General features: G+C 42.7%; 1 protein-coding gene across 1 annotated transcript in view; it reads left to right on the top strand.

The window, feature by feature from the left end:
• Window positions 1–20,446, top strand: part of CCDC180 (coiled-coil domain containing 180) — a 62,165-nt gene that overhangs the window by 24,469 nt on the left and 17,250 nt on the right. Inside the window, exons 20-31 of the mRNA XM_075015330.1 lie at window positions 369–544; window positions 2,337–2,517; window positions 4,350–4,496; window positions 4,815–4,959; window positions 5,827–5,943; window positions 6,479–6,577; window positions 8,620–8,706; window positions 9,654–9,844; window positions 11,720–11,790; window positions 17,438–17,579; window positions 18,393–18,467; window positions 19,782–19,848. Of these exons, the coding sequence (XP_074871431.1) occupies window positions 369–544; window positions 2,337–2,517; window positions 4,350–4,496; window positions 4,815–4,959; window positions 5,827–5,943; window positions 6,479–6,577; window positions 8,620–8,706; window positions 9,654–9,844; window positions 11,720–11,790; window positions 17,438–17,579; window positions 18,393–18,467; window positions 19,782–19,848 (1,498 nt within the window). The remainder of the gene's footprint in view (window positions 1–368; window positions 545–2,336; window positions 2,518–4,349; window positions 4,497–4,814; window positions 4,960–5,826; window positions 5,944–6,478; window positions 6,578–8,619; window positions 8,707–9,653; window positions 9,845–11,719; window positions 11,791–17,437; window positions 17,580–18,392; window positions 18,468–19,781; window positions 19,849–20,446) is intronic.

Below are 20,446 nucleotides of genomic sequence, written 5' to 3'. Positions count from 1 at the left end.
CTTGTCTCATGATACATTTCTCACAGTCTTCATGCAGCATACAGCGTGTCCATCACCATTTTCTCTTCTTGATCTGGACGTCCACTGGCTTCTGGTTTGTTTTGCTCCCCAAGGTTTCATTTGGCATTTTATCATACCACTTCAGCTGGAGAATGTGTCTAAGGCACTTATTGACAAATGTCAGAATTTTCTTAGTGTTCCTCTGGACAAGCCTTTGCCATATTGCATTTCAACAACAACCAAGCTATGTATTTTCACTTCCAATGTGAAATCAGTACTGCTGTATGGATTGGAGATGAGGCACGTTGTCCAGAGCAACACATGCATGTACTTTGTCCCAAACTAATATGTTTGCTTTTCAACCATAGGATACGCCTCTGCTTTTTTGAGCACCTGGAGAAGTGGTTTAACCAATCCTTGTCCAATTCCTGCATCATTGTAAGTGCGAAGAAAGAGGAGCTGAATTCGGAACTGCAGCTGCGCCTTCATATGCATCAACCAAGGCGCAAGCACATAGAAAAGGATATCCATAATGTCAGAGCCGGTACCTATATTTACTTTGGGAATCACATCTTTTTCTTTATTTTTAGAACTTTCCAGGTGTGAGTCATAACCTGGTACAGCAGTGAACGGCATTAACTGAGTCAATAGTGTAGGATAATATGGGTTCAAAGGGACTTTTCTAGCTTGTAGCCTAAAGATGCTAGTTTCATACATAATGTCAGGGTTTTGTTTTGTTTTTTTAAGCTTTCCTATTTCATAGCACAAATTTGTTTCCTTCTGGTTCATACCAAGAAGAGATTCATCAATGTCCCTCTGAGTTGATTGTTATTGAGTATCCATAAGTCCCACTGAAGTCAGTAGGTGTAGTGGTTGTTCAGTACCTTTGAAATTTAGTTAATATGGTTTTGGCATGGCAGACAAAAGAAAAAGGGGATTTTAGAATTATTTTAGAGAAAGAAGTGACAAAGCATAACAAGAGCCTGTATGTAGGAGGAGAAGAACTGAGGTTTAGGGCAGGTTGGAAAATGAAATTTCTAGTGGAAAATTTTATGGCGTAGGAAAAAAATTTGTAATAAAAAATAAAAACCTTTACATTTTTTGTAGTTTGGACATTCAAAGCAAATTCTTTTTAAATCACCTTGCTGTCAGGCTGTCCAGAAGACTCTTTTCACTGTCTCTTTCACTCTTATATCCAGCACTCCACCTCTCTGCATCTTTCAGCCTCCCTTCTTTCCCTCAAAGAGGCAGCTATACTGTGGGAGAACTGAGCATATGGAGAACCAGTATGTTCAACCTCCCTGCTTCCCCCACAACCTGGGCTGCAGCTCTCTTAGGCGGACAGCTGGGAATGATTTTCCAAAATGAAAGCCTTTTTTTCCCCCAAAAACTGACATTTTCCCACAGAAAAATTTGGCTTTGCAAAAAAAAAATATATATATATCCACTGGAAAAATCATTCAGAAGAGAAATTTCTCATCCATCTTTACTGCGGTTGCAAGTCTGGGTGATGGGAAAGATAGTTGAGATGTCAGCAATGACCAAGAGGGGAATGGGAGAAAGAACACAGGAGCAAAGAGGAGAAATTCATATTTTAACATATTGGCTACAGTTACACTACAGCGATCTGTTGACAGAAGTCACCATTAGAAGAGATTTCCCAACAAAACTTCTGTTGACAGAGTGCAGCCACACACGGAAGCCAACTGGAAGAGCACTCCACTCTGTCAACAGAGAGTCCGGACTGCTCATCTGCACTCTCAACAAAACAGACACCCAGAAGCACAGCAGAAAGGGCTGCCCATTGTTCTGGATACACTGTCTGTTGAGAGAAAGCCTCCCAGAGTGTCCACATAGCTTTCTTCACTGACAGAATCTGTTGACAAAAGGCACTTTTCCTCATCTGGGAGAGGCAGAAGGTTGATGGTGGAAACACTGACTTTGTCAACATATGCATTTTGTGTGTGGACTAAAAACGGGTTTTGTATGTGGAACTTCCACCAGTTTTGTTGACAAAACTGTTTAAAATGAATATAGGAGATATCAGAGAGACTTTCAGAAGTAGAAGAGAAGTCGGATACAGAGGCAAATTTACCTCTTTAAGTGCTAATTTCATGGCTGATATGAGAACTTGACAAGTTTGTTTTCACCCCTTCCTTGTTCCCTCATGAAATCGGCAATTTTTCACATTACCAGTCATCTACTGAGCATTGCGGCTAGTTGTTAAGATAAGCCACAGTCACTGGTGTTGGAACTCAGGATAGATCATGTTGTCTTGCTTGGTTTCAATCCAGACTAGAGGTGATGGCCATATAAGAGAACTTCTCTCCTCACAGCGGAGCTGCTACTTCACCAAGAGCGTCTGGAGCGTCACTGTACAGGGGTGGTGGAAGCTCTGGACAAGGAGAAAAATGAGTTTATGAAAATCCGAGAGGATCAGAATGATGTCAGCAAGAACTTCCGCAGAAGGATCCAGGACATGGAGACCATCTTACTCGGTTCAGCTAAGGCTGAAAAGTAAGCACATTGTGAGTCTCATGATGTGTGTAGTTTCCCACGTGTGGACTGCATCCTGAGTCTGCCTTATACCAGATTTTCTGATCAGCACCATGTATCATTGTCATTCTACCACTGGGTTAGTTTGAAACATTTATCTTACTATTTCATTGCCAGAAAGCTCCTTTGATTGAGGTAGGATCATTTGACCTAATAATCTTTTTAATTATTTTCCTGTCTACCTTCAGCTGGTCAATAAATTCTGCATGGAACGCTCTCTTTACCAGGCTCTTTTGTCTAATGTACAGTCACATGACCTTATAATCTGAAACAGAAAAGCTTCAGCATAAGCTACGTCTACACTAGAGAGTTTTGACGACAAAACTTGCAGAGCATCCGCCCTAAAAATCCATTCTGTTGACATACTGTCAACAAAACTCAGCACTTTTGTCAAAAGCCTTCTGCCTCTCCCCCATGAGGCAGAACGCCTTTCTCAACAGAAATTTTCAACAAAAAGCCATGTGGATGCTCCCGGGGGGAGGGGGGGACCTCTATCAACAGACAGGGCTTCCGTGTCACTGGGCAGCCCTATCTGCTCTGCTTCCAGTTGGCTGCTCTGTCAAGAGAGCAGAGCAGCCAGGCAGTCTGGCCACTCTGTCAACAGAGCTGATCAACAGAGAAATGTGCTTTCATGTATGGCCACAATCTGTCAACAGAAGTTTTGTCTTCCAACAGTAAGTTCTGTCGATGGATCACTGCAGTGTAGACGTAGCCATAGAGTAGCAGATACTTTAACACATCGAGATCAAAAAACTCACATATCTGAGACATTTATCATTATCCAAACTTAGTACAGTATTTAGGGCACATTGCTTTGCTCTCCTACTCTTCTGCTATTATTAGGCTTATCAGCCATGTTTTAGAGCAGTTATAACAATGAGGAGGAAATGGTGTGAAAAATAAAATTAAATACAAACACTTACTATCATTCCCAAGGATACTAGAAATCCTGTCCAATAATGTCTTGGCAAAAATGAAATAACAAATGGAAGTGATAAAGTGTAAGTTAAAATGAGGAAAAATGTATTTACATGAATTTGTGTGCTTGTGAGTGCCCATATACATACATACTAACTTAGTTCACACAACTATTTCTCATACTAGTAATGGTGCCCAAACTATGGAATATACTTAATGGTCAGACTATGGTGAGTTCTTTTTTCCATGATATCCTTTGCAAGTGAAATACATAGAATACTTTTCTCACTTTAATTTTCATTCCTTTGAGAGAGTCTTTGTTACAAAGAAAGCCTTGGGTTAATGCCGTTAGACTCTGTTTCCTCTCAGCGTAGTGTAAAACGTAGAAACTCCAGGTACTGTCAAGCCAGTTACTCGAGCTCCTTTGGCAGAAGTGGAAGTTAATATCTGAAGACCAACAACACCTTCTGTGCCATTACTGTTTACTGCGTTACATCATAAAAATAAATAGGTGAAAATAAAGCATCTCATGGGTTTCTTTATCTCCCTGCTAAAAAACTAAAGTTAGTGGCAAAATTTATAATAATTTTAGAATAAATGCAAAAAGCTTGTGTCATGTATCCAGATTTTATCCAGGCTACCTATCCTGTACACTCATAGCAGTTGACTAGTTCAGTTATAATAACATCTGTATGAAAGTCCTCTTCAGTAAGGTTGACTCTTTGCTAGTAGTCTGGTTTGTATGCTGCCGCATAAAAACATTTATAATGGAAGGGAAACAGAAGGACACTGATGAAAACTCCAAAAGCGAGCAGCCTTTGAAAAGGAGTGTGTGGTGTTCCCTGAAAAATCTGTCTTTGATTATTTGCTCTTAGGTTGGTTGCACTAAGCAACTCTCTGCACTCAGAACTGCTTAATCACGTAGAAGTTATCCAAATATCACTACGGAGTTATCGGAACTACTTAGAAGAAGCTTTGGGGAAACTACGAGATTCAAATGTGGACTTCCTTAAAGCCTGCAGGTATAAGAGGGAAGGGGGTGTGTGTGTGTGTGCGCGCGCGCACATGCGCGCATGCCTGATTAACAGAGATTACTGTAGAAACATAATGTTATTTCTCTCTCATGCACATCTTGTTTCCTTAACTCCATTCTGTAATTTGCTGATAAGTCAGTGCAATAAAACTAAAGGTCTTCCTTTGAAAATGTATACTGTGTCTATTATAACAGTATTTGCACCCTGTGTAAATATGTATAATAGGCACTGTTCAGCTAAGGATTCTTTTGGCTAGATGGAAAAAACCTAGACAATTACTTTAATTTTTCAGCTATTTTTTTCCAGATTATTTTCAGAAGGAGGTAACTTTTCTCCAGAAGAGGTGGAGTTCTTCTGTAAGCGTCTGGAGAAAGAAACGGGACGTATTGATTTTGTTGAAGGCTTAATCATGATTGATATGGAGAAAATGGAATCAAACTACTTAGAGCAAGTGAGCAAATCTTCATTCCTTTCTGTTGTTCAAAATTCTGGCTGCAGCCAGAGTAACTATTCTAATCCCCTATGTTCCTAGATTTTGGTTGTGAGACTTTATTCAATTTAGTTAAAGTTGGTGTGACATGTTATTGATGAAAATCATAATGTACATGTTAAGTGCTATTATTAAAGGCTACGTCTACAAGTGCAGCCAACATCGAAATAGTCTATTTCGATGAATAACGTCTACACGTCCTCCAGGGCCGGCAACGTCGATGTTCAACTTCGACGTTGCTCAGCCCAACATCGAAATAGGCGCAGCGAGGGAACGTCTACACGTCAAAGTAGCACACATCGAAATAGGGATGCCAGGCACAGCTGCAGACAGGGTCACAGGGCGGACTCAACAGCCAGCCGCTCCCTTAAAGGGCCCCTCCCAGACACAGTTGCACTAAACAACACAAGATACACAGAGCTGACAACTGGTTGCAGACCCTGTGCCTGCAGCATAGATCCCCAGCTGCCGCAGAAGCAGCCAGAAGCCCTGGGCTAAGGGCTGCTGCCCACGGTGACCATAGAGCCCCGCAGGGGCTGGAGAGAGAGCATCTCTCAACCCCCCAGCTGATGGCCGCCATGGAGGACCCGGCAATTTCGACGTTGCGGGACGCGGATTGTCTACACGGTCCCTACTTCGACGTTGAACGTCGAAGTAGGGCGCTATTCCTATCTCCTCATGAGGTTAGCGACTTCGACGTCTCGCCGCCTAACGTCGAAGTTGGTGCCGCTACTTCGAAGTAGCGTGCACGTGTAGACGCAGCCAAAGCCTTAGAGGAACAGGTTTATTTCCTGACATATCTCCTGATTTTTGGCATTTGTTTCCAAGGCTACTGAGGTTATCAACAAGTGCGAAACTAAATTCCATAATCTTGCAGTGGATCGTCTCTTCATGGAGAAAATTCAGCGGTTTCTAACAAATCTACAAGTGAAAATCAAGTCAGAGGTACAAATAAAAATTGCAGAACTTTAGTTTGGCTCAATCTCAATCATTTACATAGCTCACTTAGTTTATACAAAGAGTTTTGGGCTTGATTTGGAGAGGCAAACATGCTGATCAGACATAGGTACATTGTTTTTATTTATTATTTAAGGACTGTGTTGTCCTCTGCCATTGCCAGCCCTGAATTTTGGGGTCTGGGACCCCATCGTGCTCCTGTTGTAGTCAAGTAGGATCGCACCCTGGGTTTGCAGCACTTCCCTCTAATCATCTTCAACTAAGTAGGGCAACCATCTGTTTGATGCAATATAGGTTATGAAAACAAGAGTGTTGCTTTGTGAATCGCTGAATTTGGCCTTTTTTTTTGAGTACCAGTACTTCAGTGTTCTTGTTCTTTGAAAATAAATAAAGTGTTTTTGCATGGGGCTCTGAAACCTCTTTATTTGATCTGTCATGGAGAAATCTTTTAATAGTTCTATAAATGCTTGAGTGTTCCTTTATCTCAAGTGAGTTTTCATTTCATGAATATCTTCTGCTCTAGGTGGCAAATTCCAATTTGCAGGCACAGACACTGAACTCCTATATGGGGATGTTCCTTAAGAAAATAGATGCTTGTGCTCACCCTACTGTGGATAAAGAAGTAAGTTCCAAAGAGACATCAGTGAACTGTATGATGTTCAAGTTTGTGCATGTCTGTTAGTTTCCACCACAGTTCATTGTAGTCACACTGACATGATGTATGATGTGTATATGTATGAAAAATACCAGAGAACATAAATAAAGCATTTTGAGAAACATGGATTTTGGGAACCAAGCTGCAAAACTGGAAATGTCAATAAATCCTCTTTAAATGATCAGAAAAGCATCTTATCTGATTTTGGAACAGGGAATAATCAGATTCTTGAGGCAGCCTACCGTTTAACAAAGGAAGAATTTGTAATACATCATAATAAATAGCTACATCCAAAAAGGAACATGCGGTAGGTTATGCGTAGACAATTTACTTGGGGAGCACTGAGTTCAAATCTAAATTTTGACCTTGCTCTTAAGTGAAAGTTAGTTCATCCTAAAACGAATCTCCATTTGTGCACATCAAAAAAGTACCAAACAATTTGACATGACATTCTTTACTGAAGGAGCAGTTTTTCAGAGACCTTACTCTAAGTTGTCCAAGGTAACAAAAGCCCAACTCAGCCTGTTACATAAAATTGTTTATAAAAAACCAGCGCAACATGAATATAGATTTGAGTTAGCCCAAGCACAAAAGTGTACTGCCACTACCCAAGTCCTATGTTAAGATCATGCTGGGTGAAAAAGGAAGAATAGAATCACATATGAATGAACGGAAATGGTGTGTTGGAAGGTAGTCTTAGCTGGTGAACAAAATAATGAGAGGATGGCTGTTCCACCCATTACTCCTTTCTGAAATTTTTAGAAAGAGGTGGAAGAGGAAATCAAAAAACCAGGATCAAGGAGAAGTAGGCCATCAGGAATGAGCTTTATCATTATGGCTGACACTCATATTATACCCCTGATGCTGGCTCCACTATGATACCATTGAGATTTCATCAGGTTGATTCTGCGAAATGTCCTGGCTAGACTTGGCCAGAAACAGACACACCCACCAATACCTGGAATGCATCATATGTCCTTTCCCTTTCACACCTTATTTCTTCTCTTTCCTAACTGTCTTTTTTGCCTTCTTTTTAATAGGAGTTTGGCTTATCTGACCAAGATTGTCTGTGTTGCAACACACTGGCCATGAGCCCATGACCAGTGAGGCAGATAAAACCAATGCGCTAAACAACAAGTTTGCCAGGTCTCAGAGTGGTAGTGAGGGTAGTGGTAGTGAAAGTCATCACCAGAGACAGACACTGCATTATCTGTCTTTGCTATTCTTTACTTCCCTCTTTTGTATATGTTTTGTGTGGTCTTAAAGGAAGCAGGACTGGATTTCATCAATAGCAACATGAATTCCAGACCATCTCAGCTAGTGTTTTCTCATTTCCTCAAAAGGACAGTTATTGCCATCTAAAAGGCTGTCAAAGGAGGTTTCTACTACAAAAAACTCTCTCTTCAGCTAAAACGAGAATATGGACCAATTTTTAAAGCAAACACTTTTCTTAATAGTTTACATTTTAAACGATTTAACTGTCTATCCTTCCTTTTTCTATATTTTTAGTAAAACATTAAAAGGATTTGTGTAATGACCTTTGCTGTCATAAGGCTAAGCAGGCTGAGGTCTCGGTACTCAAAACCCTGAATCACGTTAAGCTGTTTAGTGTATTTTCAGTGACAGGGTCAGGCCAGCATCTTTGATTTGCAGGATCCATTTATTCTATTGATAATAACACAACAAAGTTCTTCCTCCCTGCTTCCTCCCCCTACTGTATCACAGCTGATAAGAGTCATAAGCAGTTACATCAGTAAAGACTCTAAAATCACTTGTACTTTATTTTTCTGAACAGTATATTCACACACAAAACCATTTTCAAAAAATTAAATATGCTTCTATACCATTGAACTGATCTTCTGGTTTCCACGCATACCTCAATACAAAAGTGATGAAACACATTAGAAACTCTTTGAGAGAAAGATTGATCTGTCAACATATTTGATACATTCTAAATTTTCTATCATTGGTGTGAAATACTACCCATGTTATTCTTTCTTTTTAACCAGGCTGTGACTTCAGAAGATCTGTATGATTTTTCCAAAACTGTGATGAAAGAACTGAAAAAACGAAGCAAGTATCTCAATTGCCTGCTGGTAAATATAGTTACCACCTACTGTACTGTAAGATGATATTGGCTGCATTCTGCATTTTATGTAGTCTTTGAATGAATTTCATTATTCAAATGTGAATTATTTTGATTACTCATGTAGGTAAAAAGGTTTCTTTTTCTTTTTCTTAAATCCTTGTACTCCTAATGGAGCATAGGTCATCTACAAGTCTCCTCCACTTAACTCTGTCTCAGGACAATACTTACAGCTGACACTAGGAGTACCCCAGTTGTTGTCCTTCAGTCTCAGTAGATCTTCTCCATGTTGTCCGAGGTCTTCCTCTTTTGCATTTTCCTTGTGGGTTACATTTGAGAGGTTGATGGACCTGGGCTATCCTTAAAAAAGATTTACAGGATCCATAATTTGAATCTCAGTGGAAAGCATGTGCATGCTATTGAATTTCAAATGATCACAAGGTGTCCAAGAGGTGGTGACATAAGGTCCAATATTGCAAGATACTGAGTGCCCTCATACACCAATGAGGCTACCAAGTGTTGTTGGTGCTCAGGACTATTTGGGAGATGCTCAGCACTTCGGACAAGGTGATCCTTAATGAGTGGTTGCTTATGTATGTGTAAGAATGTGTTTTAAAAGTTTCCTTGAGAAATTCAGAATCACTTGCTGAAGGCTTTGACTGAGAAGCAGGTTTCGTATCAAGTGATTAATCTTCCTTATTGGTTAGTAAATCTTCTTTACAATGGGTTTTGTAAACTAGAAAGAATAATTATTTTAATTGTATTTATTTGAAGATCACTTGTAATACTTATCTCTCAACCTCTCACAGCTGCAGGGGAGATCTACTAGAAATACTTCTAAGTTATAAAACTCTTTCATTTAGCTGTGAGGCAACATGGTTGGCATCTGATGCCTCCATACAATAGTATAGCTAACTGCTTTTAGTAATATCTGATTTGGTTTTCCTTCACTTCCAGGACCTCATCCCAGCTCATGCAGAATCTGCATTACAGGGTTCCATTGCAGCTTCAGTTCAATCAGAGTGTCTGAACGAGGAAAGTAGGATGGTGGTAATGGCGCCAGATAATACTCCAATATTGAATCCAAGCAAAATTGGAAAGTCAGTAATTGATGATGTAGCAGTAAGCGTTATCAAAAACTTACTCCAGTAAGTAAATGCTTTTCTGTGCCTTGAGATGTTATTCCTTTAACGCATTTAATTTTTTGTTCACTGTATGTACATCTTACTGTCATGTCGTGCACGGGAATCACAAGTCGAAGCAATTCAACTATATATTGATGATATGTGTTGTCATAGCACATCGGGGAGGGGAGGGATAGCTCAGTAGTTGGAGCGTTATCCTGCTAAACTTGGGGTTGTGAGCTCAGCCCTTGAGAGGGCCATTGCAGGATCTGGAACACAAAATTTTGAGGAGTAAAGGGACTTTGAAGTTGCCCAGACACTTCAAGTACCAGCGGGCTAGCTGCAGTTACACACGAGCTGGCACTTCCAAGTTGCCATGGGAAGAATTAGCTTAATGAAGTGCTGCATGTGCAGCGCAGCACTTGATTAATAATCTCCCGACACCCTACTTACCATGCTCCCTTCGAAGTAGGGAGCTACTGTAGACACAGCCAAATAGATTTAAAAAAAAAAAATTTGTGTTGGATGGTGATAGGTCTTGCTCTGAAGGCAGGGGACTGGATTCAATGACCTCTGAAGGTCCCTTCCAATTCTGTGAGATAGGTGTATCTCCATATTTCAAAAAAGATCCCTCTGAATTTAAATCATTGCAGCATTTCTGTGCCAGTGCAGGGTAGAGAAGTTTCTATGTAGTACTTTTTCATATGTTTTATAAAAGTCACAAACAATGGGATTTTTGCCTCTTCTTAAGGGAATCATTTCACAACTTAAGCTAATTTACTATCACAATAGGGCTACGTCTACACGTGAACCCTACTTCGAAGTAGCCTATTTCGATGAATAACGTCTACACGTCCTCCAGGGCTGGCAACGTCGATGTTCAACATCGACGTTGCGCAGCACCACATCGAAATAGGCGCAGCGAGGGAACGTCTACACGCCACAGTAGCACACATCGAAATAAGGGTGCCAGGCGCAGCTGCAGACAGGGTCACAGGGCGGACTCAACAGCCAGCCGCTCCCTTAAAGGGCCCCTCCCAGACACACTTGCACTAAATAGCACAAGATACACAGAGCCGACAACAAGTTGCAGACCCTGTGCATGCAGCATGAATCCCCTGCTGCAGCAGCAGCAGCCAGAAGCCCTGGGCTAAGGGCTGCTGCACACGGTGACCATAGAGCCCCGCACGGGCTGGAGAGACAGCATCTCTCAACCCCGCAGCTGATGGCTGCCATGGAGGACCCCACAATTTCGATGTTGCGGGACGCACAACGACTACACGGTCCCTACTTCGACGTTGAACGTCGAAGTAGGGCGCTATTCCCATCCCCTCATGGGGTTAGCGGCTTCGACGTCTCGCTGCCTAACGTCGATGTTAACATCGAAATAGCGCCCAACACGTGTAGCCGTGACGGGCGCTATTTCGAAGTTAGTGCCGCTACTTCGAAGTAGCGTGCACGTGTAGACACGGCTTAGTAGTGATAGATTTTCAGTAGTTCAACTAAAGTGCTGTAAGAACAGATGTTTACTGGCTACTAATTTTTTAGCCTCAAGGGCATTGTTTGAATTAAGGGGGGGGGTATAAAATGTTACATATAGACAAAATTATGAGGAAAATGTATAAATATTAATGAATAAGGAGATGGTGATTGGTGTGAAATGACAAGCTTCAAACCTGTTTGAGTGCACATCTGAGTGCACAATTCTGTTTGCAGAAAATCTATGAAAGATTATTTGAATTGCTGTCATGCAAATTATTGCAGTTAGAAATGCATTTGTAAATATAGCCCTAACATTAGACTATAATTTAGAGATTAAAGTGCTTTCAGACCATGACAAGGAGACAGAAGAGGTAGCTGGGTATTTAGAAGCCACATGGCTACTAATTTTTCTTTCAGAATTCAGCAATCCAAGAAATCTCCTGACTTGCGACATGAGAGAGATGATCACTCACAGTCAGTACCAGTAGGTATGTGAGCAATCTTTTCACTGCTGAAGTTCTCTCTCTTATTGATTGGCAGATCTTAATATGTGACTCTATTTATACTTTTGAGCAGGAATTAAGTATACTACAGCCTGCTTTTTACTGCTTGAATTATACATGCCAATTGACTGGTGGAGGGAGTGTGTGCACCAGACATGCTTTGGGTATGGTGTGCAGGGAAGCATACTGGATAGCCATATCTTCTAGTATTGTCTTAAGAGTTTTGGGTGAGTCCTGTCCTGCTGCTTATGAGAAGGAAAGAGGCTCCCTGCATACTCTTTCTATGTCCCCAACCTTATGTGCCAGTGAACAGGACTTATCCCTGTATCTTTAAGTGAGTGCATATATATTCTTATTAGGAGAAATCAGTGCTACTATCTCGTTTTTGCTTTCATCTTGTTTTAAATGAAGGATTATGTTGGCTTAGGTGAAGTGTGGGTGACAGCTTCCCTTGTAATTTGGTTGAGGTTTCGAAAGTGGCAGTCCTGAATATAACTCCTATTGAGGTTAATTGGAGTTCTCCTTCGAGAGATGTCTCTGTGAGTGCTCCACTCTCATCAAGCTGCATCCCAGCACCTTGGATTGGAGATGTCCACGGTAGAACTCTCCCTCCCAGGTGGGCATGAGCTCTGCCTGCCTCGTGAGGTGTGAGTATAGCAATAGTAGATGCACAGTGGGGCTCCTCAGTTCCTTCTCCACTGTCCCTGACCGGAGACGGAGTACAGCAGTTACACTGCCCACCTCAGCAACATAGTTTCTTGTAAATACACGGTTATTTAGTTAATTAGTTTCAATTATAGTCATTTTAAGGGACCTGGTGCCGAATGCAGGCTCACTCCAGTCTATTCAACCAGCAGGAGCGGCACTTGCCTTTGATTCTGCAGCTCTGCTTCAGCTTTTGATGCTGCTGACGCCTCCCACCCGTTCAGCGCTACAGCAAGACTCAGTGCTAACTCACACAGCACTGGCACTCTTCTCAGCCACCCCGCCTCAGCACTGCCCCGCGGCCCACCCCTGCACCAGAGCAAACAGTGCAGTCTGACTCTGCCCAGCAACAATTCCTCAGTCCTGCTTCCCTGCTGCTGTCCAGGATCTCCTGTCCTAGAGGGAGATTTGTCACCAGAGCAACAAGCACAATATTGCTAGTCCACCATGACCTCTCCCCACCTTTTCAGTGGGGAGGAAAAGGACTGGGAAGACAGAGACTTTTCTTCACACTATCACACTATGGAGAACCACACAGGCAAAATACACCTGACAGCACCCATGGTATGCCCCCACCCCATAGATATCATGGCCCAGGCCATTCCTTGCATGCTGGCCATACTGGGGCTCATTGGACAACTACAGAAAAGAGCATGCTAAGTGTCCAATCCACAGAGGCGAGTTCACAAATCTCCCCCATCAGCCCCTCAAGTGGAGGCAGACCATCATACATGGGACATACTAACAGAGATTTCAGGGAACACCTCACCCACAGCCACCAGGGCACCTTCTTCACCCCAGCAAAAAACTGCTGACTGTGTCTACGTCTACATCAAAAACTGTTGACTGCATCTACATCAACAGATGAACTTATCCACTTTCGGGACCTCATTGAGAGAGTGGCAGATAACCTTAAAATCAATTTGATGGAAGTTTTGGACACCCAACATGAGCTCATGGACATATTGCCAGCCACTATCACCCTCCCTATCAAAATAGCACTCTGCATTAATGCTGCTGTTCTTCAACCTGTGCAAACAGTATGGCATATATCTCCCCCCATCGCACCCACAAGTAAGAGGATGGACTAGAAATATTTCGTCCCCTCCACAGACATCAAATTACATTTTACATATGCTACTCCTGACTCTCTATTACTGGAAGCAGCTAACCAAAATACCAAGCAACAGCCACAATTGAAAGAATAATAAAAGGATAGATGCATGTGGGAATAAAGTATAATCTTCTACCATGCAATTTAGGGTGGCCAATACTATTAGTGAAATACAACCACAGAAACTACTCCAGAATTCAAAATTTTAATGATGACATGCTACAAGACAAAAATCAACAATTGCATGTGCTGCTCTCTGAAGGACAGCTAATGTCCTGCACAGTGCCCCAAGCTGCACTGGATGTTGCAGACATGGCCACCAGGTCCACTGTCATAGTAGTCATCGTATGCCAGGCATCCTGGCTTTCATCTTCCTCCTTCCTAAGGGAAGTGCAGATGACAGTATAGAGGATCTTCGTTTTGATGGCCACAAACTCTCTGCAGTCAACACCGTCCTTCAGTCCAGTAAGGACTCTCGAGCCACTTGGGGATCCAAACACCTGTGGGAAAGAAAAAACAATACAGGTATCAATCATACCAAAGACAATGAGACCCTTATTACTGACATCAAGCACATCAACAGTATGATACTCATTACCAACAGTGCCATAGACCCAGAGCCCAAAGATGCTATCCCCCCCATCTGGATCACCCCAGCTGACAGCCTCCAGTAAACACATTGAAGCATTGGTTGAGAGCATTAAAAACAACCTACCTCACCCACGGCTTATCGTGACGACCACTTCCATCACTTTCTATTTAGAACCATTCCTCCACAACTAGGAAACTGTTACATGGGACTGTTGGGTCCTGGAGATCATTCAGTCAGGGTATACCATCCCATTCACATCCCGCCCACCGCCACCCTCCCTCCTGTCACCATTCAGGGACCCCCTCACGTGCAGTTGCTCCACCCAGAGGTACAACGCTCCATCCACCATGGAGCAATACAACCAGTACCTACTAAGTATAGAGGGAGAGCGTTTTATTCTTGAAGGAAAAGAAAACCAGGGGATGGTGATTCATTCTGGAGCTTTGAGGTTCGAACAAATATGTATAAAAGCAAACATTCAGGAGGGCAGCTTTCTTCACAGCAATCTCAGCACTGACACAGGGAGATTGGTTCTGTGCTCTCTATCTCCAAGATGCGTATTTTCATGTTACTATTCACCTAGTATATAGGTATTGCCTCAGATTTACTCTTGAGTAAGACCATTATCACCACAGTGTCCTTTCCTTTGTTCTCTTTACAGTGCCACAAGTGTTTTCAAAGCTTCTGGCAGAGGTAACAGCACATTTAAAGAAACAACGTCTTATAATCTCCCCATACCTAGACAGTTGTCTGCTGAAGTCCCCAACTTATAGTTTCGCCCTCTGTGCAACCTGAACAACAATGCAGTGCTTCTGCAACTTGGGCCTACTAATAAACAGCGAGAACTCCATATTAAGACTTATTAAACAAATCACCCTTATAGACGCCTTCCTAGATTCCACCACTACTTGAGCCTCCCTACCAAGGGACAGATTCAGAGCAATCTGCACTCTTATACATACCATTCACCTCAGCCCACAGGTTGCCTCCATTATTGGAGCGCATGACAGCCTCCACCTTTGTCGTCCCACTTGCACATGAGATGTTCAAACCTGACTAGCTTCCATGTACAAACCAAACTGCACACACTCTACAAACACCTCACCATGCCCTCTACAGTCAGACTCTCTTCTGTGTTGGACGTCTCTCCTAGACACATTCAAAGGGAAAAACAAAAAAGCAGTCCAGTAGCACTTTAATGACTAACAAAATAATTTATTAGGTGAGCTTTCGTGGGATAGACCCACTTCTTCAGACCATAGCCAAAGGGGTTCCATTCAAACAAGAAACACTCTACCCCTGACATCACCATCACTACAGATGCGTCCCGCGCGAGATGAGGAGCACACATCGGTCAAGTCACATATTGCTTTCTTCGAAGACAAAGTCACACTTCACACATTGCTCCAAATTTCTACCCAAAAGTACATTCCTCTTCCTCCTTCCATCTAAACAAACCCTTTCACCTGTCGACATTCTTCCCAAAACCACACACCAAAGGTTTCGAGTCTGCTGTACACAGAGCAGTCATTCTATCTAAATAGAACCAAACCATTCCGAAAGACACCTAACCTCTTCATCTCCACTGCTCCACAATCCCAGGGAAATGTGATCTCTAAGCAAAGACTGTCTAAATTGATAGCCAAATGCATATGCCTCTTCTGCCAACTTAATGAAGTCCAACCTCTGGACTCCATCAAAGAATACTCTTCATGGCCTACCTCCATGTTTACTTCCTTCCTACACAATATTCCCCTCAACATATGTAAGACAGTCTCCCCTTTGCTCAACACTGCACCCTTCTACAGGACACACCAACTGACACTAGAATGTGCAGAGCTGTTTTCCGTGCAACACTTGTGCCCAGTCCGAAGCCCCTACCATCCTGAGGGACGCTCCATACAGTCACCGGAGTGGAGCACCCACAGGGATATCTCTTGAAGGAGAAAAGGAGGTTGCTCACCTGTGCAGTAACTGACATTCTTCAAGATGAGTGTCCCTGTGAGTGCTCCACTACTTGCCCTCCTCCCCTCTACGCTCTTCTGTGGTAGAGGAGCTGAGGACCTCAACCTTGCACTCACAGCATGTGAGGCAGGCAGAGTGCATGCACGTGCGGGAGTGGGGGGGCTGTAATGCCTTAGAAATGTCTGATCAGAAGCGCTGGGCTGCACCTTCACCTGAGTGGACACATCTCAAAGAACATCAATTACTGCACACGTGAGCAACCTCTTTTACAGCTAAAACCGATGGAGCACTTTGAAAATGTACCCCTAATGGAGATCCAGTGATCAAGTAAGCCCCATTCCCTTGTCCTTGCCTTCATCCTAGGCCTGATAAAATACAGGTTGCACCTCCGTTATCCAGCATGCTCAGGACCTGATATGTCCCAAACAAGAGAATTTGCTGGACAAAGGGTGGTGGACAGCTAAACACACACACACACACACACACACACACACACACACACACACACACACACACACACACACACACACACACACACACACACACACACACACACACACACACACAAAATGCCACATGGCAGGTGGGGGGTCCAGCACAGGTCCATGGCAGAATCCAGGGCAGGTCGGGATTTCACATTCTGGCCTCACAGTAGTGGGGGCTGGAAGGTTGCTGAGGGGCAAGCAGGACCTCTGGCCCCCAAACCCACAGCAGCGTCCCACCTCCACTGCTGCAGGACAAGCAGTGGCTCCATATCCTGGCCCTGTAGCAGCCTCCCAGTCCCTGCTGCCAACTTCCAGCCTTGTGGAATGAGAGGGAGGCACTAGCTCCCAGCCCTGCAGCAGCCTGTGAGCCCCAGCTGCCACAGGGCAGGCAGGAGCTTGAGCACAGGTCTACAACAGCCTCCCAGCCCTTGCTGCCATGAGGCGGGCGGGGGCTCTGGGTCCTGGCCCCACAGCAGCCTCCCAGTACCCACTGCTCTGGGGCAGGCAGGGATTCTGGCTTCTGATTGCCGAGGTTGATCTTCCCTGGAGTCTAGATGTACCAGCACACCTGCTTACATCATAGATTAGTCTAGACTTCCGGGTGCTGAATCCAATTTTCAAACATTTTGATGTTTTCTGTTTACTGGAGTCAATTAACATGAGGAATATTCAGCATGGACATGAAACCATATGCTGTATAAATGTGGAGAAATCACTTCAAGTTGAACTTACAGAATTTCCTTCTTTCCTTTTGTCAACCCATTTATCAAGCAACTTATCCGCTTCCCACGGCACCAAGAGGTTCTGTTTTAAATGTGCATGCTGAAAGTCCCCAGAACTCTGTTCCTTATGGCAATTTGTATCTAGGACCCAAGAGGTCTGACTCTGTAAGCAAAAAATTCTCAGTGGGGAGGTAAGAACTATGGAAAGACAAACTCTAGCATATGTGTGTCTACTTCCTTTCTGATTGTCTAACACGAGTCTGCTTTTCGTGTGCCAGCACATTCTCAGTAGTGTTGGTGTGAACCTTTTCCTAAGCAGTGCCTCCAATCTGGAATAACTGTGCTGTGTATTTATGCCTTATCAGCTCACTTTCATTTCGAATCTCATCTGAAAACTTACCTCACCTGTATCTATTGATTTTGCTCTCCCTCTCTTCTATTTTAGTAAATACAAAGTGTATGAGGATGCAGGTTGATGCTATACAAAGTTGTGTGTGTGCCGTATAAAACATTGAAGTGTTTTCAAATGTAGTCATGTACATTTATATGAGAGATAGCACAGATATCATCATTTTCAGATGCGGGTGCCTAAAAAAGATGTCTGATTTTGGAAACTTGTGTAGACTATTAGACACATTAAATGGGCATTTATGGGGCTAGGTGCTAACCTGAATGCAGTGTGATTGTAGCTATGTCAGTATCCAGATAATAGAGAGGCAAGGTGGGTGAGATAATATCTTGTATTGGATCATCTGTTCTCAAAGAAGGTCAGGAAAAGGGGAACCTGGAGTGCCCAAAGGGAGGAAAATCCTGAGAACTACTCTGTCAGGTGAAAATTTTCATGTAATATAAATGTGGGGCATGAAAATCTTCCCAGTTTGTTTTCAATTTGATAAAGCTCATATGGCCATATTATCACAAACATCTGACTAGAGGGGGAGGAGAGATTATGTATTAAAAGCCTGAATTATTCTGAATAAAATAGAAAAATTTTGCCTCTTCAGCATACAAAAATACACCAAATCAGCTCGAATTGACAAGAGGTTTCACATCTTTGGAGAGAGGCCTAAACACTCTGAGTAAGTGTGTTCTGTATTTCCTGAAGTATGGATCCAGTACATCATTAAATTGCTATCTTGATAATGCTAGATTAGATAATTATACCGACCTAATGACAAATCAGAAATTGAAGTATTACATGTAAGTTTGGTTGGTGGCTCAATGTCTTGAACTAAAAGGGGTGGGACACAGAAAGAGAAGGGGTAGAAACCCTGCCAAAAAGTATAGTGATAGATGCTATAGATTTATATCATTATATATGCCCTTTAGCATGGAAATTTATCTGGTTTTGCCTTTTTTTTTTTTTTTGCGCTACACCTGATATTTTCCGTATGGGTTTTTGTGTATGCATATTAATCATGGTATTGGGCATTCTGACATCAAATTGTACAAATATGATTTATTTATTTATTTATTTATTTATTTTATTTAAACCCTTGTATTCTGGTTGGAGCATAGGTCATCTATAAGTCTCCTCCACTTCACTCTGTCTTGGGACAGTACTGCTAGGTGACCCCAGGAGTACCCCAGTTGTTTCCATTAATCTCGGTAGATCTTCAACACATTGTCCAAGGTCTTCCTCTTTTTCTTGACAGACTGTGCTGAATGATGTTGTTTTTTTGAGAGTGTAGTCCAGTCATCCCCACTGTCTTCTCTTGATTTGAATGTCAAGTGGTTCTTGTCCTGCTCTGTTCCAAAGCTCCTCATTTGTGAAAAAGCCTTGCCATTTCAGGTGAAGGACGTACCTAAGGCATCTGTTTATGAATGTCTGTAACTTGTGATTTTGAATACTTTTTAGTACGCCAAGTCTCACATGCACACAAAAGCACACTCTTCACATTTGTATTGAAGATCTGCAGTTTCATCTTTGCAGATACTATTTGTGATTTCCATATGAGGTAAAGAGTCTTGAATGCAGCTGTTGCTTTCCCTATTCTGCCATTGCTATCATTGTCTGTTCCTCTCTGTCTGCCCTTAATATTCCCCAAGTAGGTGAACTGCTCCACATCTTCCAGATTATCCCCTCCCAGTGTGATGGTGGTGGTTTTGGACTGGTTTATTCTCATTGTCTTGGTCTTTCCCTCCTTGATGCTCAGTTCAATCACTGAGGCACTTTTCTCTAGTGTTGCGACCTTTTCTTCCATGCTTTCATGTCAACGTGAAGAGAGGGAGACATCATCAGCAAAATCAATGTCTTCTAGCTGTTTGAAAGTGTATTTACATTGTATTTATGATTATTTTAATATATTTACATCTCATATTCAATGAGAGAAAATGTTTTTAAATGTCCAAGTATAAGAACTTTTTGAATTGTCACCGTGTTTTGGTTTCAGTCATTTTAAGGGGATTATCAACTGCATTCTCTGGGAGGGCAACAACACCTTGCTGTATCTTGCTGAGGTAAGAAAGCTTAATTTTTTTCAGTAATTCCTGCTATTGGAGATTTACTCGTGTACAGGCTGAACCTCTCTAATCTGGACTTCTCTAGGATGGCAACACCCCAGTCCAGCAACACCCCAGTCCAGCATCACTGGTAACCCCTTGGATGGAGCACTCCTGGGGGTAAACTGGTGGGCTGAGATCAGAGCAGTGGCCCCTGGGTGGGGCAGAGGTGGTGCAGCAGCCCTGTGGTGCCCTGGCAGACTGGAGCAGCAGAGCCATGGTACCCCAAGAGCCAGAGCCATAGCACCCCAGGGGAAGGAGCCATGATGCCCTGTGGGGGCTGGAGCCTCAAGGGGGCCGGTGGCAGGGAACGGAGGGGCAAATGTTGACCTCCCTGATCCAGAAAATTCCCTGATTCAGGATTGGTTAGGTCCTAAGGGTGCTGGACCAGGGAGGTTCCACCTTTAGTAGCTTAGCATTTTGGTTATACAGTATTTGCCTTGGAGCATCACAATAATTTTTCTTACTTTATTAGTTCACCCAGTGTGTAGTAATAATAATACTTAATACATGTATTGGCCTTTATATCTTGAAGTTCTTTATACACTATGGCTAC

This window comes from Carettochelys insculpta, chromosome 21 (genome assembly GCF_033958435.1).
Source record: "Carettochelys insculpta isolate YL-2023 chromosome 21, ASM3395843v1, whole genome shotgun sequence".
Taxonomy (NCBI): Eukaryota; Metazoa; Chordata; order Testudines; family Carettochelyidae; genus Carettochelys; species Carettochelys insculpta.
The sequence above is the reverse complement of the archived record's forward strand: the minus strand, read 5'-3'. Positions and strand labels throughout refer to the sequence as shown.